General features: G+C 41.0%; 1 protein-coding gene across 8 annotated transcripts; it reads left to right on the top strand.

Moving 5' to 3' along the window:
- The first annotated feature begins 487 nt into the window (after positions 1-487).
- On the top strand, positions 488-14,327 carry AQP4 (aquaporin 4). 8 transcript variants are annotated; one of them, XM_036823755.1, is made up of 7 exons: positions 615-697; positions 1,527-1,588; positions 1,906-2,008; positions 3,736-4,150; positions 5,387-5,551; positions 5,836-5,916; positions 9,860-14,327. In XM_036823755.1, the coding sequence occupies exons 3-7, from the start codon at positions 1,965-1,967 to the stop codon at positions 10,136-10,138; spliced, it is 984 nt and encodes a 327-aa protein (XP_036679650.1). In that variant the 5' UTR covers positions 615-697; positions 1,527-1,588; positions 1,906-1,964; the 3' UTR covers positions 10,139-14,327. The 8 variants fall into 8 exon arrangements, with proteins under 8 accessions (XP_036679653.1, XP_036679650.1, XP_036679656.1 ...); XM_036823756.1 differs by having other exon boundaries at positions 643-697; positions 1,428-1,588; XM_036823761.1 differs by lacking the exon at positions 1,906-2,008.
- Positions 14,328-23,848: the final 9,521 nt, after the last annotated feature.

The following is a 23,848-nucleotide window of genomic DNA, read 5'->3' as shown; positions in this document are numbered from 1 at the left end:
TGTTATCCAAATCAGTGCTGCACAGGCTACAAGAGACCTGCAGTTATCTGCTGTGCTTAAAAAGCTGCTTCTCAGAACAAAAACTTCACATAGATCCCACTGGATATTTTGCCACTCAAAAACAAATGCACCTCAGCCGAAATCTCAATTCATCTCAACTGCTGGATAATGCAAATCCGTGCTGTAATAGTTGCCCAATTTCAACTATACATGTAACCAAAAAAAAAAAAAGACAAATTGTCAGCAATTCTCTGTGGTGGGAGGAACTCAAATAAAGATTTAGGAAAATCCTCATTTTCAAGGGTCACCAGCTAAAGAAACATTAATGTGAGCCAGCATTTCGTGTTCCTGAAATGCCCTGTGTCTATAGCGATCGGGTAGAAAAAGTCATTTCAAGTTCAAATATAACTTAGCGATTGCCACATGGTGCAGAATCTTTCCACCCCTAAGACTCCACAAACCCAATCAGACAAGTGGCCGTAATCTGACTCCCAGTGCACTGGGAGCCCAGGCGCAGGCAATGAGCGCTGCCCTCTAGCCAAAGGAGGCATGAGTGACAGACCCGCAGCCAGGCAGTGGGGGTAAGTCCTTCTTTGCCTTAAGGGAACAATGCTCTGACGAAAGATGAAACTCGGACTCTTTCATTACAGATACGTGTGCCTTCTCAGGCAGAATCTAGAAGGAAACTCTCGGGCAGGTGGGTGGTTCTTTCAGGGCTGGGTACGGGGCATATTCATAAGAGAGGAGAGGCAGAGAGAGGGCAGAAGAAAAGGGGTGCTTTGGAGCAAAATCCTCCAGATACTGGAGACCTGTGAAAGCACAAGAAAATGACCCTATGGAGGTAAATCTATCTGTAGTATTTTTCATCAGAAAAATTACTCACCCATGGCCTCAGCTGTCCAGAAGTGGCTCAGGCTGGGCGTCCAGCTAGAAAGTAATGTGTCCGGCTCTGTACAACCCGGTCACATCAACAAACCCCCTTTGTTCTGGGGTGAAAGAAGCGAAACAAATGGTGATGATGCATTTCCAGGGAGTGTGAACAGGCAAGGGAACATTGACGATAGATAATTAAGAGGGGCTGTGAGAGAGCTGGGGTGAGCGCTTGTCAAGCCAGAGGTATGTATGTGCTGCCAGGGGACTTTGGGGTTCACAGCCGACTGAGGTTGGTCACTCTGCCCTGGAAAGAGATCAGCGTTTTGCGTGTTTTCAAAGAAAGCTAAAGGCATGCTTAAGGAGTCTATCTGTTTGGGGGCTTGGGGGGTTGGGTTTTTACTTCTCCCGCTGATAAAATCTTGAAGCTGAAAGAGCAACTGAGCTTCTCAGATTAGGTCTCTGGAGAGGGAGGCAAATGCACAGAGAATGATTAGGGAAGGTGAGGGAGAGGGTACAGCAGGAAGGCGGCTTGTACACAGGGCGCCCTCTCCCAGATCCCTGTGCTGAGAATGGGACCTGCCGCATCCTGCCCACCTGGCTGCTTTAGCTTCCTGCCTTGTCCTCTTCCTTTTTCCCACTAAATCCGGCCACAGAGGACCATCGCCTGACATAGCACCTTGCCCTTTGCCGTCTCGGCTACAGCCGTGGGCCACTGGTGAGTTCAGAAGCCAGCCTCGTAACATCTTTTTCAATTTGTGAGTTTCTCCCCCTTTGGGATACTTGTCATTTCTCCCCCAGGGCACCCTCGCTGCCCTGCTCCAAGTGCTGTTTTTGTCTCTTCCTCTAGGGAGTGTGATGTCATTGTCCTCCCAGCTGGGGTTTTTCCCAATTACATGATTCACTTAGAGGAGTTCACTGGGGCAAGGGACCGCTGGGGACAGGGCTGGCTGGTCCCCTTCTGGAGCCACCTAGGCTTGGGCAGAAAATCGGTTTTTCTTTCCAACTCTGAAGCAAATCCCCATGTCAAACCAGGGGCTGAGCCGAAATCCTAAAGGTCAGGGCGGCATTCCTCTGGTCCTTGTTGGTACAGCATGCCTCCACTGCCCAACCAGCTGGACCCGGGCTCCTGGGGACTGTAAGTGACTGGGGGCGGGGGGAGGGGGCGGGGGGAGGGGGCGGGGGGGGAGTGCGGGGAAGGGCCCGTGCTCCGTAACCCGTCAGAGGGAAAGCTGCAACAATTCTAAACTGTTAAAATACCTGGCTTTCTTGTCTAACCCTTTTCACAGTCCCCTGGGATGACAGTCTCCGCTAAATGCTCTCCACTCTGCTCCCCTCCCGCACTATCACAGACGAAGGATAAGGGCAAATGTCTTGAATAATGGGGTAACTGGGGCCATAGCCTCCCAAGGGGAATCCTAACCATTTCTTGCCATTAATATCCTCAAACCCCATCCCTTCTCAGCTCTAAAGATCCAAAGACATTAAGAGGAAAAAAGGGTCTTCCATCCCAAAGGCTGCCTCGCTGCCCTACCCATCCTCCCCCCTCCCCCCAGCCCACAGGCGCGCAAGCTCCCCCCCCAACGCCCCCTCCCCGCCCCAGGAAGAGGCACCAGCAGAATTTAGAGAAGGCCGTCCGGAAGACACTAGAGAAAAACCGCTCTCCGGAGCCTCCTGCTTTGAGGGCCACGGTCTCCCTGGCCACACTCTCCTTGCCCACCGGCCTGCCGCAGCTCTGCCCAAGTCTCTCTCCCCCGCACTTGGCGGGCAGGGTGCCTGGGGCGCCGCTGGTACACACTGGCCTCCAGGATCCCCTTTGGGAGGTTTTATCTGAGAGGTAAACGTCAAGGGGTGGAGAGTCAGGCCCAAGAGAGGATGGTCCCTCAACCCTGCAAAAGTACGCGGAGGCCAGGATGCACTTTCCCGGGTGAGGTGCCTGCGCCTGGTACCCAGCGGGCGGGGCCGCTGCGTCTGTGCACCTGGCGCTGCCTGGAGCCCGCCCCGCCCAGGTGGCCGGTCCCCGCCCTCGGAGAGGCGCTCCGGGGCCCCTGGGGCCTGCGGTTGACACGGCTCCGCGCCGCCTCCGGACCCGGTCGGGCTCCCGGACTCCTCCCGCTGGCCGGGGAGAGCATGGCAGCGTCCCCTTCCCAGTCCCGGGTCCCAGCTGCGGCCCTGACTGTCCCCTCCGCCCCTGCCAGTCACCACGAGTTCCCCTCCCGCCAAACAAGATTCACCTTCTCCAAAGACAGCCTTCCAGCCTTCCAGCCTTCCTGGCTTCCTAGCAGGACTCGCCTTCATCCAGAAACTCCAATGGGGGGAGAGAAGGGAGAGTCAGCTCTACAAATCCATTTCCAGAATGCCATTTGAACTATAAAGGACAAAACTGGAAAAGACCTCCCTTTTTTATGGCTGTAGGTTCCAAATAGAAATGACATGTAAAAAGTACCTTGAAACGTAAAAACTTGCTCTGAGGGAATTGACTACAAGGTAAATATACTTTATTCTTAATTCTTTAAGGAACTTGATTTAGACATTTTCCTTTCTAGGAACAATTCAGATAATTTTCCAGTGAAACTGGATGATCTTTGGATATTAACTCAAAGGAGATTAGAATAACAATCTCAATAGAATAACATAACAATACTTACTGTTAGAATAACCATAACAGTAATTACTTAATTATCTCCTTAAGAGATAATTAAGTAATTAAGGAGATTTTCCAGAAGCATTCTTTCTCTGTATGCAAATAACTTTTGGCCGGGTAGCCTCCCTACTGTGGGGCAAGACTGCCGGCCTGGACATCTTCACCTAAAGGCATAAACCTTGGATTGGTAGCTTCTGATGCCGATTTGTTTTTCCTTTCAGTAAGTGTGGACCTTTGTGTAGAAGAGAGAGTATCATGGTGGCCTTCAAAGGGGTCTGGACTCAAGCTTTCTGGAAGGCAGTCACAGCGGAATTTCTGGCTATGCTTATTTTTGTCCTGCTCAGCCTGGGATCCACCATCAACTGGGGTGGAGCAGAAAAGCCCTTACCGGTCGACATGGTTCTCATCTCCCTCTGCTTTGGACTCAGCATCGCAACTATGGTCCAGTGCTTTGGCCACATCAGTGGTGGCCACATCAACCCCGCCGTGACGGTGGCCATGGTGTGCACGAGGAAGATCAGCATTGCCAAGTCCGTCTTCTACATCACAGCCCAGTGCCTGGGTGCCATCATTGGAGCCGGGATTCTCTATCTGGTCACGCCTCCCAGTGTGGTGGGAGGCCTGGGAGTCACAACGGTACCATCTTTAGCTCTTGTTTTCAAACTCCGACTCTAGGCTTCTTATAGACTACCAAGTGACAACTGGTGGCTTAAGAGACCTTCCTAAAATTGCTAATTCATTCCCAGGGAATGTCTGATGACTCTTTTTTTTTTTATGACATTTTAATCCACATATTTTTTTCAAAGTAATTAATTAATTAATTTATTTATGGCTGTGTTGGGTCTTCGTTTCTGTGCGAGGGCTTTCTCTAGTTGCGGCGAGCGGGGGCCACTCTTCATCGCGGTGCGCAGGCCTCTCACTATCGCGGCCTCTCTTGTTGCGGAGCACGGGCTCCAGACGCGCAGGCTCAGTAGTTGTGGCACACGGGCTTAGTTGCTCCGCGGCATGTGGGATCTTCCCAGACCAGGGCTCGAACCCGTGTCCCTCGCATTGGCAGGCAGATTCTCAACCACTGCGCCACCAGGGAAGCCCCCTCTGATGACTCTTGATAGGGGTGAAAACTGATTCTAGCCACGCTGACTACATCATATGAAATCATTATGTGCTATTGAGTAACTTGAATAGCACTAAGTCTGGGTAGCACAAAAATTGTGTTGGTTTTTTTCCTCTCTCTCTCTATCCCAGTGACTATATTGACTATATATTTAACTTAAGGCATTTTTGTTACAATTATTTGTTGGTTCACTAGCAGAAGGAACAATTTTGTTTCTTGTCATGTGCCTGAGATTTAAAATGATCTGCATCGAGGGTCACACTTAAAAAAATAAACTGGCGTTTGATCCTAGTTTTGTTCTTAGCTGATTAGGAGTATCATTTGTTAGCTCAGCACCAGGGTTGATTAAAAAACCACACACGGTTTAAATTTTAATTGAAATATATATTAATTCATTTAAACCTAATTAATGGATTTAATCATTGCCTTATAAAATTACAAGACTCTAAAGAAACTCTTCTATAAGTTAAGTGCAGCAGTGGTATATTTTGCTTCCTTTGTAGAAAAGGACATTCAGTACAAACTCCCTCTTGGTCATTGTAAGCGTAATTAATTATCAGTGATGGCCCAAAATGAGTAGAAATTTATTTCTTCTTTTTTGAGGGGGCAGGAGTGCAAGTGTCTCAACTAGGGGTGGGAAAGAAGACTCAAACTAATCATCAGTTTTTGCAGGGATAAAATGTGCCTTTCACAGTGATATGTTATCATAGAAAATGTTCCCTTGCCTTAATTCAGATGGAGTATTTTTCTCTCTCCAGGTTCATGGAAATCTTAGCGCTGGTCACGGTCTCCTGGTGGAGTTGATAATCACATTTCAGTTGGTGTTTACTATTTTTGCCAGCTGTGATTCCAAACGGACTGATGTCACTGGTTCCATAGCTTTAGCAATTGGATTCTCTGTTGCAATTGGACATTTATTTGCAGTAAGTTTCCAAGCCCGTTTAAGCAATTGATCCATGTTGTTTATCCTCACCCTAGAGCTGGATGAAGATGTTATGTTTCACAGCTGTAGTTCTTTAGTATCCAGCTACGTCTGTCCATTTTAGGTGATTTTTCTGCTAACTTTGTGATGAGAACATTGATATGGCTTCTAACATCTGGACAGTTCCTCTAACTGACTTGGCAAATGGTAGCACATTGCAATGAAGTCTACCTGTTAGTAGCCCTGTTTCAGCAGTGTCTGAAGTTGTATTCTTTTTCCCTATAGATCAATTACACTGGTGCCAGCATGAACCCCGCCCGATCCTTTGGACCTGCCGTTATCATGGGAAATTGGGAAAACCACTGGGTAACCACCATGTTCATTGTGCCTGTTTTCCTACAGTTGAGGACAATTACCCAGAGAGCTCTTTTTTTCCCATTATTTTGCTCACTAGTTTCTCTTCCTCCCAACTCTGAACCCCTAATTTATTACATCTTGCATAGAGACTAGGGAGAGACTAGGACAGATCTGCTACAAAACATCTCATATCAGTTCTGGGCCTTCAGAGACAGTCTTTTTTTTTTTTTTTTAAAGCACTGCTCTGGGCACTGTATCTGACAGACTTCAGCAGAATATATTGAACATGGAGTTTGCCTATATGGAACAAGTTAAAATCAGGGTGGTGAAGTGAATATGGTGTTTAAATAATTGAAAGTAAATCCTTCCCAGCAGTAACGTAAAATACGCTTGCAAAAAAAAAAAAAGAAGAAGAAGAAGAGAAAGAGAAATGCTTAAAAGCATAGCCCATTGCAAAAATATTTACCTTTTTTGTTTACAAAAGCATGAACCCAGTTAATAGTATGGGAGTTGGAAGCATTTGAACTGCAGATGATGAGAAATAATTAGTGCAAATATTTATGCTATTAGCACCATAACCATAGCTGGAAAAAGAAATGACTTTCAGAAAAGACACACTTCTCAGCCTCATGCCTACCCTACTTATTAACGTGGGGACAGTGCTTCCAGAGAGCAGTGGTATCCATTGTTAAATACCACAGTCAATTTCTTTTCAATTGTCTCTTACCAAAAAGAAATTTAAATCCGTTAAATGAATAATGTGGCAGTTTTGAAGACCTCTTACACACTAATTTACAATAACCAATAAAAATAGGTGTATGTCGGCCAGCTTCAAATGGAGCTTTTCTTTTCATGTATATGTTGTGAATGCTCTTTTACATCTTTTATTTTTAAGTCATGAATGTAAGAATATGTCACTTATGTTTTTAATTTATGTTCTTATTGTAGTGTAGTGGATTTACAATGTTATGTTAGTTTCAGGTGTACAGCAAAGTGATTCAGTTATACATACTCAGATTCTTTTCCGCTGTAGGTGTCGCTTATGTTTTAATCTCACGCATACAGTGGTTATTGACACAGTCACACGCACTCAACCTTGATGTATGTTGCAAAGGAGAAGAAATTGCCCCACTGCTATATGCATTCACTTCTAAGAAAAGTGTACCTATCTATTCCATTAAAGTAATCTATCCCATTAAATAACAGCATGAGAGTCAGTGATCAAAAGCAAGGTTTTGGACCCAGACATGAAAAACTTAGTCAATACCACCCATGAGACTGGTTACTTTGCCACTGATATTTGCATGTATGTCTCTAAAGATTTGCCATATTAATGGGAATACAAATTTGTAACGGGCAGTGTATAGATCTTATGATAAAAGTACAACTTTTAGGTCATCTTATTCAAACAATTTTTGTAAATAAAATTTAGAAAAATGACAACTTTTAATCCATGAGGACTTTAATATGTGAATGAAAATATATGTTTTTATTAATTACTTGAGTTGTGGTACACTAGTTAAAATTTAAGTAGCAAGAAAATCCTTAGCTGTTGATTGAATCCAAGGTTTCCCGTTGTTGCTATTTTATAACAAACTTAATCCTACAGAAAATGGATGTCCATTTTGTAGCAAAGCTTGTGTGAAATTAACAACTAATTTAAAGTATGTCTGTAGATAGATGGATAGACAATAAATAACAAGATATTAATGATGAATTTTGTGTGTAGTGTAATAACATTTTTTAGTCTTCTGGATTTCTATATTTTTAGCAGTAGAACTTCTTTACCTTTATGAATTTTAAAAGTTACTTTAAAGGGCATTCTGAGTTTGGGAATAGCAACTTGAAACTGAGATTTGTTTATTTTTGAGAGCATGTGGCTAGACATCTTCTTCGTAGGTGTTTTGGGGGAAATGTCATAATGATTTAGCAGTCCCTTTTCTCCCTTGCGGGATTTGTAGCTTATGGAATAGAACATACCAAATGAGATCTTACCAAAGGAACAAAGCGCAAAGACATTTAGAGGAGGGCTCTCATTTCTCCTTTGAAAGGGCATAGAGAAGGTAAACTCTGACATGGTTTCTTTCATGTTCAAGATAAGGAACGTGAACATAAGGTTCTTGTAGCCACTTTGTCAACAATTTCCCTGTACAGTGTATGTGTTCAGTTTCTGCTTAAAGTTTGAATTTTCTTTAGATTTTGCAATGAGGACGCTAGGTGAGCTTCGTTTCCAGAGAGTGTTTTAAGCCAGAAGCATTCATCAGACTTTTTTCAAATGAGAGAAGTGTAGCATCATAGAAAACAGTATAATGGTTCAAAAGAGAGGTCTGAAATCAGACAGACCTGAAAGCCCAGCTCAACCACTTGCTAAGCATGAAATCTTAAGCAAGCTTCTCATCCTCTCTGCGTGTCCATTTTCTTACCCATAAAATGGAATAATAATAATATCTATCTCAAAGGTCATCATTCGAATTAAATGAGTTAATACAAGAAAAGCACTGAGTATAGCCAGCTGAGAAAGAGTGCTCAATAGACAGGGTTTTTGTTGCTCAAGTCTATCTGTTGAATGAATGTCTAACATTCTACAGCCTACGTGTGCTCTAAAGCAAGTGTTGAAGTTTATCCAAACTCAAAACTTGTTTTATTCTAGACACATAACTAATATGATAGAAACTTCCAGTTATTGAAATAAAATCCTATGGAATGGCTAATCCTCAACTAACCATCATCCATAAATGCAGTACAGATTTTTCCACCAAGTCATCAGTGTAAGAACCATGAAAGCACTCTGCAAGAAGATTAATGGGCAAACCATGAGGTTTTCTCTTAAATCAAATCACCAAACTTGAGAGAGGAAATCATGTAACATAAGGAAAGTGACTTATAGCCAGCCTAGTCCCATACATCTTTAAATTGTCTAGGAAACAATGGAATGGAGCAAGTTACAATGAAATTGGAACTATGAAGTACTTTACAAGTATTATTTCAATTTAATCCTGACAACCCATGAGGTATGTATTATTATTATCCCTGTTTTGCAGATGAGGAAATTAAGGTTTAGGAAGTTATGTAACAGATTCAAGCAGTAACAAGATTGCTAAGTGGTCGAGCTCATATTCCATTTATCATGCTGTACTGAATAATTAAAGCCCCAAGTGATACAATCTGTACTATGGTTGTGATTATGCAAAAGACCAATGTAAGATGGCAATATTAAGAAAAAAAGTACTCTCCAGAAAATTTTTCCTCTATTTCAGCTGAAGAAGTCGTACCCCCAAAGAGGACCTATCTTTACTGTAAGGATTATCAGAAAATGGAAAGAACATAATTAATGAAAGCAGGAAAAGAGAAGAGGAAACAGCCTTTTCTTATTTTCTGTTCAAATGTTATTTAGCAATATATGGATCTCTGATGTAGATTTAATGTATTCTCTTATTTTCTTTCCATTTCTCTCTCTCCTTTTTTAAAATGCATGACTCATTTGCTCTCTCTCTTTTTTTAAAAATAACGGCTTATGTCTTTTTTTTTTTTTTTTTTTTGGCTGTGTTGTGTCTTCATTGCTGCACACGGGCTTTTCTCTGGTTGCGGCGAACAGAGGCTACTCTTCATTGCAGTGTGGTGGCTTCTCTTGTTGCAGAGCATGGGCTCTAGGCATGCGGGCTTCAGTCATTGTGGCTTGTGGGCTGAGTAGTTGTGGCTCGTGGGCTCTAGAGCTCAGGCTCAGTAGTTGTGGCACACGGGCTTAGTTGCTCTGTGGCATGTGGGATCTTCCCGGACCAGGGCTCGAACCCGTGTCCCCTGCATTGGCAGGCGGATTCTTAACCACTGTGCCACCAGGGAATCCCCACATTTGCTCTCTTAATTTAAACCAGCTAAGTTCTATATCCATACCTTGTTCAAAGGAATAGTTTTACTCTACTTACACTCTATAACTCTTCCATCTTTCCCCCAGATATATTGGGTTGGACCAATAATAGGAGCTGTCCTCGCTGGTGGCCTTTATGAGTATGTCTTTTGTCCAGATGTTGAACTCAAACGTCGTTTTAAAGAAGCCTTCAACAAAGCTGCCCAGCAAACAAAAGGGAGCTACATGGAGGTGGAGGACAACAGGAGCCAGGTAGAGACCGACGACTTGATTCTAAAACCTGGAGTGGTGCACATGATCGACATTGACCGGGGTGAGGAAAAGAAGGGGAAAGACCCATCTGGAGAGGTGTTGTCTTCAGTATGACTAGAAGATAGCACTGAAAGCAGACAAGAGCCCTTAGAACGGTCCTCAGATTTTCTTCCGCCCATTAAGGAAACAGATTTGTTATAAATTAGACATGTGCAGGTTTGTTGTTTCATGTCATATTACTCAGTCTAGACAGTAAATATTTCATTATTTACCAAGGAGGAATGAAAGAAACCTATCATGAATTTCAAATCTAAAAAAAAAAAAAATCTTTTTGAAGTATCCCCAAAGCCAATGTGTATCTAGTTTATCTATTTGCTATTCATTAATAATCAATTTAAAATGTGTATCAAGATTTTATTAAGGCTTGCCTGACAACTTACAGACATACCTATCAGCTTACTCATCCTCTCCCACGAAACCAGTATTGTCAATCCTCACTTGAGTATTTATTCTGTTAAATCAAGTTAATCAATGGCAAAACACAGAGTATGTCATAGAGTCATGCACATTCAAGAGAGCAAATACAACAAGCTCTTTTATAACCAGCTCCCCTAGGTTAAACCACCTCGGCAAAAGAATATTAACAAGAGTCATTGCTAGTGAATTGTTTTCATTTATATTTCAAATATCCAACTTTCAACCCAAACTCCAATTCATAATATTCCTTCCTCCTCCTTACTGCCCAAGGTAATATGGAACTAAAGCCCAGAAATTCAAAGAATGTTCAGAAATCCTATATGTGTTCCACCTAATAAGACATCCACATCATAAGGCACCCATTGAGATTCAGGACAAACAGACTTGTAAGATCTTATGGGGGTGGGTGGAAATTTACCATCATACAAAAATCATAAGGAAAAAGGAAATCTGCATGCTGGTTTCAAATAGTTGATCTGTTTTCAGTGCACATCCTCAAATACACCGCATGAGGTTAACAATCTAAGCTTTTAACCACTTAACCATTTTGCTTATTTTTTTAATTTATTGGCAAAACTGGGGGTTTTGTTTGTTTGTCATTTTGGTTAACTATATTTAAACATTAGCTGAGACATATTTTTGATAGCAAAAACATAACTAGTTGAGTCCTGACTTTTTGTTAATTATTAAGCTCTGCTCGTTCTAGAAGGTATAAACTGGCCCTGCCAGTCCGAATCACTGCTACTCTCCCACTTCTCATGACACTTGTTGATAATCTGCATTGTGCGCGTCAATATTTTAAAGAATTAAAATGCATGAGAGACAAGGAACGACATGACCACAAAATAAAAGGGCGGGGGCATCAAAACGCTCTGTATTCAAAGCTGACTAGATGACCAATCTTTCATTTGTAGAGATACTGTAGGTTTTTTTAAGCATTTTCATTACTGACTCATTTATTTGTCAAAATAACTTGTTTTTTTCATATACTGCTTTGCCTTCTGTCAGTAAAATGGTCTCTGGAAACCCCGGTTTCTATCATCTTAACTGTCTAGTCTAGCCTTTATCTTAAAGAGCTGAAAAAGTCAATTTCACTGAACAAAAGCTAATAGTAAAGCAAAATCCTATCACTGCAAAGAGTGGCTTGTAAATAGCTAATAATCAAGGGCTGTCTTCTCCTACTCACAGTTCCAACTGTGTGCCACTTTTTAGTGTTAATGGCAGTTGTGTGTGTGTGGCAGTGAGATAATGGACCACTATTAAATCTGATTCTCTTCAGTGCTAAGAAAGTAATGAACGAGGTTCCCAGAGAGACATCACACCAGTGGGGTCCCTGGGAGTCCCCCTGACATCTTTTTGGCAGGTGCCTAAATCCCAGGCCCCTTTGGTGGCTGGCGACACCCTCCACCACTGAGGCACATTGCTTCCTGTTTGGGGCACCATCTATAGGAACTAGGGTGTATTTCTAATGATGGATCTTTTCAAATGTTTGCACAATATACCCTTAAAGGCTTAAAACTGGGGGTGGTTGAGCTCAAAAGATAATGCTATCAACCATCAGCAAACATGTCAGTTCAAAAATAAGTTAAGTTAGCAAGGAAAAAACTGAAACATTTTCCAAATACGCTTACAATTTACTAGTTTATGATCATTTTTATTCAGCCATATGGTTTACTTCTAATACCCTCACTTTTATACTCACTTCAGTTAGAGCATTCAATAAGTTAGTGCTGGGGAAAAAAAAAAAACAAAACCCTCATGAATGACGTTTTTGCCATTTGTTTTCCAGCAACGAGCAGAGTGCCTGGCACATAATAGGTATTCAAAGCAAGTGTGTTAGTTAAGAAAATATATATATATATATATATAAATTTCATTTGTGATTTAAGGAGATACAAAATTTTCTTTTAATCTTTATTTTGCTCCATATTTAATAAAAGCATGAATTCAAGGACTACTAAGGAAGGCCATATAAACGTAAAAACCATAAAATATATTTTTGCATTCTACTCTTTTAGGGGCATGCAGACAATGAAAGCTTTTGCACTTTTCTTTCCCTGCATATGAGACAACATATTTTGTATTTCACTCAAGGCTCTACCAGTAAAAAGTAATGAAATTGTACCTTTCTAATGACATCTATGCAGCAGGGGTCTTTTGCCTTGTGGATGGCACCAAATTATCCAAGTGTATTAGGAGACTGGGGCTTTTTCCTTTAATCCCCTCTTATTAATGAAGTGCATTGTGCTGCTCCCAGGAGAGTGCTGCTGACAGATATACAGAAAAGAGATCAGAGAGAAAACACTGGAAGGACATAAATGAATTATACCCAGCCAGGAAACGATGCCAGCCGTCTCTTCCCTAAGGAAAAGTACAACAAGCACCCCCCAAATTGTAAGGTGGTCCCTGCACTGCAAATGTATATAGTTTGTCAAAAGAGTACAAAGGATAAACATCATTTTTAAGTTTTCAGGGCTTTCTTTAAAATTGGGAGCCCAGAATTTGAATGCATGTTTCCGTGATAGAAGACGACATTTTCTTCAAAGAGTCCTCAACTTTTACACTGGAAGGAAGTATTTTCTGGTATCTAAATAGTTGCTTAAATGTAAGATTCTTACACTTTGTTTCTGCCACTTGATGTTTTCATAAATTCTTATACTTTCTATCGTCTGACCCTTTTCCTAATGCAGTTGGTAGGTGCTGGCTTAAACTGTGGCTCAGTCTTGAAGATTTTACAAGATGAGAAATATCTCGCTAACATGTATGATGGAATTAAGCTATCTAATTAGTAGAGGTCTGATTCCAAACAGCACAGAATATTCTTCTTAGGTCGTGAAACCAAGCAACTCATGTACCGGTTTAAACTCCATAATGAACCAGAAAATTCCAAAACAGAATAGCAAATTCAAATGCTAGAATCAATCCCAGTGATCTATTGTAGCCTGTTGACACTGTTCCCACATGTTGTGAACATTTGAAAGAGAAATTGCCTTTGTGAAAGCTGAAGATGACAGTGCAAGCCCAGCAGACAAACTTATCAGACAAAAGAAAGCCAATGTAAATTCTCATCATAAGCATTATAGAATATACAAACAGAATATTTTATACTTGAAAGTAATTTTGTCTTTCCTAATATGATTATGGCATCAAAATTATTAGAAAGATGTATTTACTGTCTGGAAAGTGTAACATAACAAAACTCACTCTCTTTACCCCAAATCATGTTAATTGCATTGGTGTTGTAATACTTTACAGATCACCCCAAAATAGCAGTAACTTTTGAAACCCTCTCTAAAATACATGGAAGACATTTAATTCAGGGCTTAAAAACTGTGGCCACTCACTTTGGCAAATGACAATAACCTATGAAAATAGATGTCAAATAAATCTTATACAACCTGTACAGTAAACATTAAACTTAAGAGCAATTATAGTGTTACCTATGCATGTTAAAATCCAAGAGCTAAAAAATACACTGAATTTATATAACCCATCGGAATGTATTTCTAGATTCTCTTCAGGATTAATTAAATAAACATGCAATTTATGAAACTATATAAACAATTATTTATCACTTTTATGACCCAAATCACAATAAAATTGTAATTCATGATAAACTAGTGAGAATAAACTGAACATATGGTCATATTCACAATTCTTTATTAACTGAAATGTTATTCCAACGTTAGAGCTAATGTTAAGGAGATTGAAACTGTAATGTTTAATATTTGGAATAATCTATTAAAGTCTTAGCATTGTGGTTGATTTCCATGAATTATGTTGTATCTCATATTACTAAGCTTGTGCAAATAAACTGTTGAATGTTTTAAAATGTGTTTGATGATTTTGAAAATTCATCCAGAGCTTTTGCAAGTCCCATCCTAGAAGCGTCATTTAGAAGGACCAGAGGTTTAGATATTTGAGTACAATCAACGCCAAATGAAATGGTGGTGGAATCCATATAATAAAAAAAAGTTTTGAGAGCCTGCAGAGTACACAGTGTGGTAGGTCCTCATATCGACAGTGAAAATTGTGTTTTCGTGGGCTTAATTCTAAATGTTCACATCTATGCAAAATAGACCATTGAATATCGACTGTCATTGTAGAGTCAAAAAGTGAAGACTGGGCTTCCCTGGTGGCGCAGTGGTTGAGAATCTGCCTGCTAATGCAGGGGACACGGGTTCGAGCCCTGGTCTGGGAAGATCCCACATGCCGCGGAGCAACTAGGCCCGTGAGCCACAACTACTGAGCCTGCGTGTCTGGAGGCTGTGCTCCGCAACGGGAGAGGCCGCGATAGTGAGAGGCCCACACACCGCGATGAAGAGTGGCCCCCGCTTGCCACAACTGGAGAAAGCCCTCGCACAGAAAAGAAGACCCAACACAGCCAAAAATAAATATAAATAAATAAAAATTTTTTAAAAAATTATTTAAAAAAAAAAAAAAGTGAAGACTTAAACAACTGTGACTCAAATGAGACTGGTATTACTAAATAGATGATCCATCCTTAGGGCATTTGGCAAGTTCTGCCTACCCAGATGGATAATGTAGGCTCAATGAGAACTGGTTTACTCCCTTGGGTTCTCGGTTTGAACCTCTCAATTTTGAGAGGTTACAGACCCACAGGAAAGGATTGAGGACAATCATTTATGTAACATGCAACCCATTGGAAGAGTGGAGAATGCTGCCTTAGGAGCCAGGTGGATGTGTACCTCTCTTATCACCTTTGTCACATTGTAGTGAAATCATTTGTGTAGGTTTCTGTCTCTCCTAGTAGGTTTTAAACTCCTTAACGGCTAAGACTGTGTCTTATTTATTCTGTATCCTCCACCCTCAGCACTGAGAACTAGGCTTGACATTTCTCTCAATAAATGCTTGTTGCATAAATGAATAAACAACGTATGGAATACCTCACAATCATTAGGGAATACCTCACAATCATTAGGAAATACCACAAAGCAATATACCTTAATCTAGTTGGTTTATACTGTATAGGTGTGTGCAAAATATTTGAATGCATGTAGTTCCAGTTAGGAGCCCAAAATTAGCTCAAGCACTAAAGAAAATAAAAGGGAAAATGCGCGGAGAGAATGAAACACTAATTGGATTTCTAAAATTTATACCTAACGTGTAAGCAACAAGACATGTTTTCATTGCTATATTTATACGATAGCCAGATGTTAGATGAAATTTAGCTCAATAACGATTTCAGCAAGAAAAGTATTTTAACAAGCATGGGAAGCTAGTGAATAAATGTCAGCCTGATTTTATAGTTATCTTGCTGGAAAATGTCCAAAACAATATGTCACCTGAATTAAATCTTACTATTTTCTAGTTTTTTCTAGCTCTTTACTCCTTGGGTTTAAGGAAGACATAAAAGACCCTGAAAAACCAGGTTGAGTTCTGTTACCTCCACATATTCAGAAGTCTGTGAGAAACCATGACCGTGATGTTTGCAACCTTTGTGCATAGCACAATGACAGCACGTAGCTAGTGCTCAATAAATGCAAGATGGATGGGTGGATGGATGATGGATGGATGGATGGATGGATGGATGGATGGATGGAAGAAACTCCCCAGTCTGGAAGAAGTAAATTAATCTGTGAACAGATGGAGATCATAGCCTGTATTCCTTCTTCCCTTATAAAAGTATTGGCCAAGGAGCAGAATGCTAGAGGAGGAATGTGTAGATTAGAATAATTACCAGTTATGAGTATATATGGGGTTTTAGAATTTATAAATATTAGTCTTAATCGGTTAATTTTCAAAGCTCATTGTGGGGCATGCATTGCTGTCATTCTCATTTCCAAAGATGAGGAAAGCAAGTGTCAAAGAGATTAAGTAAATTACCCAGAACTATACCTAGTGCTAAAGCAAAAACTGGAAGCCACATCCCAATTAATCCCAATCCCTTACGTTATTTCCCTAAATCACACAAAGTTCTCCCATTCATCCATCAGCCTAATTTCCCATCAGCCACCTTTCCTTAAGTGGCAAGAAATATATTCTATCCATACTAGGGGAAATCTTTATATACAACACCAACAAAGGGCAATAAATTAAGTACTACAGATCAGGAGTAGGTACTGTAAAGCTTAGAAAAGATCCCAAGTAAGAGAATAGGGTTGAAGCCTACAATGGGTTTACTTTAGGATACTTTGGATAATTTAGGAAATTTTTTATTGACTTTTCTTTAGGAAAACATTATAAAGACCACTATTGAAGATAATTTTCATTTGGTCCATAAGAGAGAGTTGAGGATTAATTGCAAAGGTACTGATAATGTTTTCCACATTTCAGTAATAATAATAACTTTAACCCTCAATTATTGAACATGCATTGTGCACCAGACATATACTTTACACTGTATAAAGAAACTTTATGAAGTAGATACTGCTATTTATTCCCACTTTACAGGTGAGAAAACTGAGGTCTAAGACAAGTAAGTAAATAGTTCAAAGTCAGCTACTAAGTGGGGGAAGTGAGATTTGAACCCAGGCAGTCTGTCCACAGACTCTAGTCTTAGCCACTGTCCTGTGTTGTCTCTTACCTGGGGTGCTTTAGGCCCCCAGTCATTCCAATGTTCATATCTGCTTTTTCCAAGCCTTTGATTCTTTCATACCTGATACAGATTGCAGCGTGTTTGAACCTCTCAGTTGTTCACGACTTGACCTCTGGTTATCATTTTGACCACCTCCAAAGGAAGATTTAAACTCTCAAGTGCAAATGCCACAAAGATAAATCAGCTAAACTTAAAGTATTTTTGAAAGGGACTTTGAATGGCCAAGAAAACACTTTCTTTTCTTGAGCAGGGTTATGGCAGAAACTTGTTACACAATATACCTTCCACTTTTTAACTCAAATTCTTAGCTGGTCTTTAAGTTACCTAATTTGACAATTTCTCTCTGCCCTACACTGAGACAAGTGATATGTATTTTAATTCTTCTTTACCTATTAATCACCCAATCAATATATATGCTTAAGCACCTATTTTATTCAAGGCTCTATAGAAAATTTTAATAAATTACATTTATTTATTAATTTTATTTAAACAAAATAAAATTTTAATAAGGGAAGCAATAAAACGGTGTTTGGCAATAAATTGAACTAGTGTATGATAACTTATCCTAGATCAGCCTATAAAGTTGACAGACTCTATTTGTAAAAAAATAAAATAAAGGTGGGAATTCCCTGGCAGTCCAGTGGTTAGGACTTGGCGCTTTCACTGCTGGGGGGCCAGGTTCAATCCCTGGTTGGGGAACTAACATCCTGCAAACAAACAAATAAATGAATAAACGTAATAATGAGTGGGCCAAGTACTAACATTGTTATAATGGCAACAGCTTTGGGAAATGATTGATTAGAATGATAGTTGCCAGTACTTACCTCCTTGTGTCCAAACTATAGCTTCAGTCCCCATGTATTTTGACTCAGACTCTCAGAAGACAAAAATCTTTTAAAATACAGTATAGAGATGTACAACCAATGACTGGGGAACTATTTGTTTAAATTTGGGGCTCCCAGAGGGGAAAGAAAAAAAAATGGGGAGGATGGGTGAAGGAAGGGAGGCAGGAGTCCCTTGGTAACAGCAAAATAAGAGGATGGGAGCTCCTAGCTTTCCTGCTCCCACCCAACACAGGAGTTGCCAGGACAGCCTCTGCCCCTTTGCAGAGAAGAGTCCCTGTCCTGAGTTAGTGTGTTCTTATCATCGTATATGGTAATCAGTGCCCCAAATAGACCTGGGCTGTGCATCGTACAAACTTAAGCCCTCATCTCAATTTTAATTGTCAAAACCTCACACTAAAGGGAAATAGACTCCTCCCGTGGAATTAAAGGACTCACTGAATCTTGATTTTCGGCAACAAATGCCGGATGGAAGCAGGATCTCCCCCATCTCGTCAAGAAACCTTGCCTTTAAAATGTATTTCTTTCAAAAGGAAAAATTATGAGACTCAGTTTAGCACAGGGCTCTTGGAGACGATTCGCCATATTAAAGCTACTCCAGGATTTCAGTGTCAAAACTTATCACAAAGGATGTAAGTTTGATCTTGCTGTTTCAAAAGCCGGTCTTATGGAAATGGTGGCAGGAGAATAGAAGGAGGAGAACGGCTGGGATTTCTCCAGTGATCTGCAAGAAAGAGTTGAGAAAAACTGGTACAGAGTATTCAGCTCTGTGGTGTTGGTACATTGTAGTTAAATCATTCATATTCTTTGAACTCTAATAAAAAATTCTCATCAAACAGTGATGACATTTTCATCTCATCCAAGTTTAATCACAAGAGTATTGTAATTCTGATTTTCTTCACCTCAGTTCAAATTGAAAGTAATTGTCAGACGTCATTTTAATTCTAACCACTACATCCCTTCTTACATGTTCTCTCTCACATTATTATGGCCCATTTTGTTCTATAAGAGGCATGACATTTTTTTTTTCTATTATTCAAGCACTTTTAAAAGAGCTTTGTCACCCACCTACAAATATGACATTTAAGGCTTATTTTAAAAAGAACTTACGATAGCAAATTAACATAAATGGAAAATTTTTCCTTGAAACACTGAGAGACACGAGGGGTAATAAATTCTGACTATTGAATTTCCTGATGTTGGTAAAACACTTAATTGCCTGAATTTTTTTTTTTTAATAATTATTTATTTATTTATTTTTGGCTGCGTTGGGTCTTTGTTGCTGCACGCGGGCTTTCTCTAGTTGCAGCGAGAGGGTTTCTCATTGCGGTGGCTTCTCTTGTTGCGGAGCATGGGCTCTAGGTGCATGGGTTTCAGTAGTTGTGGCGCATGGGCTTAGTTGCTCCGCGGCATGTGGGATCTTCCCAGACCAGAGATCGAATCTGTGTCCCCTGCATTGGCAGGTGGATTCTTAACGACTGCACCACCAGGGAAGCCCATGCCTGAATTCTTGATTATTTCAATTTTTTTGTTTCTTAGCAAACCCTAGAATATACACATTTTGGCTTAAAATGCACAAAAGCAGAGAGGTGAATACAGCAAGTTCGTTTCATTTTCTTCTATTGCCATTTTGGAGAAATAACTCTGCTTTTGTCGTGAAGCACCCTGGGATCTGGGCTGAGATGTGAGAGCAAGTTTACCCCAATTGAGACAGAAAGGGGTGGCTCCTTCCTGGGGATGACAAGTGAGCCCTAATCACCATCTCCAAGGATATATGGAAGCCTAGCAAGAAAATCCAAGAAGACTGTAGGATTTGGGATCATACGTGTGTTGGATTTTCTATGTTTTCCACAAAGGACATGTATTACTGTCAGAATCAGAACGGGAAAAAAATGAATGATACATTTAAAAAGACCGAAGAGGTCTGACTTAAGTATATGGGTCTGAGTGGGGAACAGAGGATATAATGCGGAGCCTTTTAGAAGGTAATGGTTCCCATGTCTGTGTCTATGTCCAAGAGCAGAAAGGTCCAACCAACGCAAGGGTTCTACTCTCAAATTCTTACAAAGGGAAGTGGGCAAGTGATGGAAAAGAGTCAAGAAGGTTCTGGGGAGACTGTGACCAACTGGGATAAACTCGGCTCAGCAGATTTGTCATGTAAGCACTTGAGTCCAGTGTGGCCTGAACTTCCAGTATTTTAGACAATCTTGAAGTTCAAACTTGAATATGAAGTCTCCAAATTCTTAAAGGTTGGTTCGTGTGTATTTTTCTAAAACCATAGAGGCCAAGGAAATACATCTGAGGTTGGACCAGGCTCAAGGATTACCAGTTCCAGATATTCACTCTAATGCCTCTTGGACATCTTCATTTATGTTCTTCAAACACCTCAAACTGAGCATGTCCCAAGCTGAACTAATTGCCTTAATTTCTTCCAGCCTGTTTCTCCTCTTGTGTACCCCAAACTATAGAGTTGTCTAAGCCAAAACATGGCAGTCATCCACATGTGGTCCCCCCTTCCCATTCAACTATCTGCCAAATCTAAGATCTCTTAAAACCTTCTTGCCTCCAGCTCTACTGCCTCTATTTTGGTTCAAGCCAATGAAATAATCACCTACATAATCATATTAGCCTCTGGACCCAGTGGATCTCAACCAGGGGTGACTCAGCCCCCCCAGATAATAATTGACAATGTCTGGAGGTATATTTGGTTGTGACAACTGTTACATCTAATGAGTAGACGCCAGGGATACTTCTAAACATCCTACAATGCAAAGGACAGTCCTCCACACCCTAACAAAGAATTATCTGGCTCAATATCTCAACAGTGCTAAGATTGAGAAACCCTATAACTGGTCTACCTGCCTTCAGTCTTGTTTCCCTCCAAGCAAAAAGAATAACTTGCTTTTAAAAATTGAATCATATTTCAAGGTTATCTTTTTAAAATGAAATCATATCTTTTCATCTTTTAAAGGTTATCTTCTAAATTAAATCATTATCTTTTAAAAGTTACCTTTTAAAAATGAAATTATATTTCTTTAGTAAAATCTGGGAGAAACTGTTTATTTTTCTATCCAAATCCCACACACATATTTCTTTGCAGTAAGGCTCCTTTTGCTCCAGAGAAGGATGGGTCTTCAGTTCCAGGGAGTCAACTTTTATTAGGCTTACCCAGTCAGGGTAATTTAATCACCTTCTTCAGTGACTGGTTTAGGAAAGGACCTGAGAACAATTTGTTTAACCTCATCTGAGAAAATATTTTCTACTCTTAAAAGGAGGCTGTGATAGATATATTTGCAAAGATGGACATAATAATACCATTCCTATTCCTGTGTACATTCACGATATGACTTTGCTGCTCTTCCCGTCATGGGGTGAAATCTTTTTCTCATCCTTTGAATTTGAGCTGTTCCTATAACTTGCTTTACCAATAGAATGCAGCAGAGTGGGACTTGGGACTCTTGAGACTAGGCCTCAAGATGCCTTGAGCTTCGGCTCCCATTTCCTTGGGACATTGCCTGGAGACTGCCATGTAAAGCCCAGTCTAGTCAATTGGTTGATGAAAGACCACTTGGAGCAGGAGGTCAGCTGCTCCTGCCATCCTGGCTGAGGCCCCAGACGTGTAAGTGAGGTCATCTTAGACTATCCACCTCCAGTTCAGCCACCAATTGACTGACTACAAGTGAATGTGTGAGGTCAGGAGAGAGCAAGCAGCAGAGCTGCCCAGCTAAGCCCAGCCCAAATCCCTGACTCATGGTCATGAGCTCACGGTGACTGTTTTAGGACAAGTGTGATGTGCTTAGTTATGCAACAATAAGTAATTGCTACAGAGACAGAAGGCGGAACATGGCCTTTCCCTTCTGTCTATCCTTCACATGCTATTGGAGGAAGAAGCAATATCCAGCTTTTGCAGCTACTCTGAGAGACATACCCAGCACGCTGAGAAGGGCAGAATAGAAAGGAGAAAAGAGGCTGATCCCTCACGATGTCACCGAGCTGCTTAATTACCACCCTACCTCTAGGCTTCTTGTTATGTGATACAACATAGTAAAACTCCCTTAATGTTTAGACTACTTGTATTTGATCTTTCTCTTTCGTGCAGATAAAAGTGGCGTTCATTGGATTTCCTCTGTCTTGAGGGTAGAACTGAAATCCGTTCATGCCCTGGTCCCTATTAATCCTCTGGCTTTTTATCTCAGCACTGCCCACCTTGCCCCTCTCACTCCTCTGCTCACCACCTTACCTGGACCTTCTTTCAGCTCCTCAAATGAGCCATGTTCTGTCTCTGTCTTGCTCAGGGCCTTCACATGGCCTTTTGTTCCGCCTGGAGCTCTCTATTCACCCAACCACCACAGTGCCATCACTCCACCTTTCACCTGAAAATAATTTAGTAGTTTTTCATAACCTTGCAGCTTCTCTCTCTAGGAAAAGTAAACCCTCCTCCTCTTGCCAGTGTTGTTGGTCGGCGAGCCGTCAAGGTGATCTGGGAGTCTGACTACTTGAAAAACTAACTTTCAATCCATCCTCCGCATTTTAGTTTTTCTAACTACCCCGTTTTTGGAAGTTAGTAGAAAGGGGACCCATTTCTAAGCTATGGATTCTGAGTAATGAAGCTGGATTTCTTCTTTGGAACTTAGCTTTCAGTTCTCTCTGGTCCTTTATCACTCCCCATCTGCTTTCCAGTTTACAAAATTTTGCAGTTATTGCCTCCTTTTCTATTCTTCTTATGCTTGGGGGCTTAATACTTTTTTTAAAAAAATAAAATCACTTCAGAATTGTTTCATGGGGATCTTTAATCCGCCATTTAATCTGCACAGAAATCCTCTACTCTCTTCTGCTCTCTGTTTAATGTTACTTCCTTGGAGACCCCCCCCCTCGAGCCTACATGATGTACCTCTGCTATGTCTCCCCTGTTACTGCTCTGTGCTCCTCCCATCAGACACGTGGATGGGCGTGTGGATGGGACCAAAACACAAATTTATTTTTGTCTCTTTCTGTCCCTTTGAATTTTCATTTAGTGGAGATATTCATCCCCTGTTCCTGGAAGGAAATCTGGCACATGCCCGTGATTTTCTGCTTACTTACATGAAAAAGACAGTCGTGTGAACACTTTAATTCACAAAACCAGATTCACTAACACAGAAAGTGTCCTGCCCAAAATATTAAGCAGTCCCTCAATTTTTCTCCCCAGTTAGGAGTGCTTCCCCTCCCCTTTGCTAAGGTCTGTAGTTGGCAGCTGCCTGACTTCCAGAAAGGGGGTGCAACTAGCTTCTGCCCTGTCCTTCCCTGCTCCCCTCTTTCCCTTTGGATAGTGGCTCATTGAGCTGTAGGCAGAGGGCAAAGTAAGCAAACAGAGTTGCCAAATTTAACAAATAAAAATACTGGTTAGGTAGCTTTGAGCTCTCTGAACCTGGCAAATGATTACTGCTGACTCTCTCATAGGTTGTATTTTGGTTTTATTTTGTTTTGTTTTTTAATTCTTTGGGATTCCCATCCCTAGGAACTCCTCATCTGTAATGGAGCTGAAGGGGATGTATTCCAGCTTCCAGGCTTGCAGTCAGCCCTCTGTCCTTGGTGCAGTAAGAATTAAGATGGTGCAGCTTGGCCCTTTCTCCCAGGGGAAATATTCCCTGTGAGGCATCAAAGCAGCTACCAGGCTTTCTGTCAGCTTCTAGATTGCCCAAGAAAATCTGGCACCCACGTGTCACCCAGACAGCAATCTGTAAATATTTATTGGCCGATGACCAAATGAATGAATGAATGAACTGGCCATTACTGGTTTTCTGCACTGGGCTGTTACACAACAAATTGTCACCAATTCTTTCCCCTCTCTCTACCCAGTAGAGGTATGGGTTTTAGCTTCAATTTGCAGAAAGAACAGAAATGCTAAGTCTTGACAGAAATTACCAGTGAAGATCTTTAAAATGTCTTCTTTGAAAGATTTTAACG

Source organism: Balaenoptera musculus, chromosome 14, assembly GCF_009873245.2.
Source record: "Balaenoptera musculus isolate JJ_BM4_2016_0621 chromosome 14, mBalMus1.pri.v3, whole genome shotgun sequence".
NCBI classification, from domain to species: Eukaryota; Metazoa; Chordata; class Mammalia; order Artiodactyla; family Balaenopteridae; genus Balaenoptera; species Balaenoptera musculus.
This window is presented reverse-complemented; position numbering and strand designations above follow the sequence as displayed.

Bases quoted from the DNA above. Each gene is read 5' to 3' on its own strand.
- AQP4 (XM_036823755.1), top strand. From the start codon at position 1,965: ATGCCTCCACTGCCCAACCAGCTGGACCCGGGCTCCTGGGGACT. The intron at 2,009-3,735 runs GTAAGTGACTGG...TTTTCCTTTCAG, and splicing joins GACCCGGGCTCCTGGGGACT to TAAGTGTGGACCTTTGTGTA. The intron at 5,917-9,859 runs GTAACCACCATG...TCTTTCCCCCAG, and splicing joins GAAATTGGGAAAACCACTGG to ATATATTGGGTTGGACCAAT.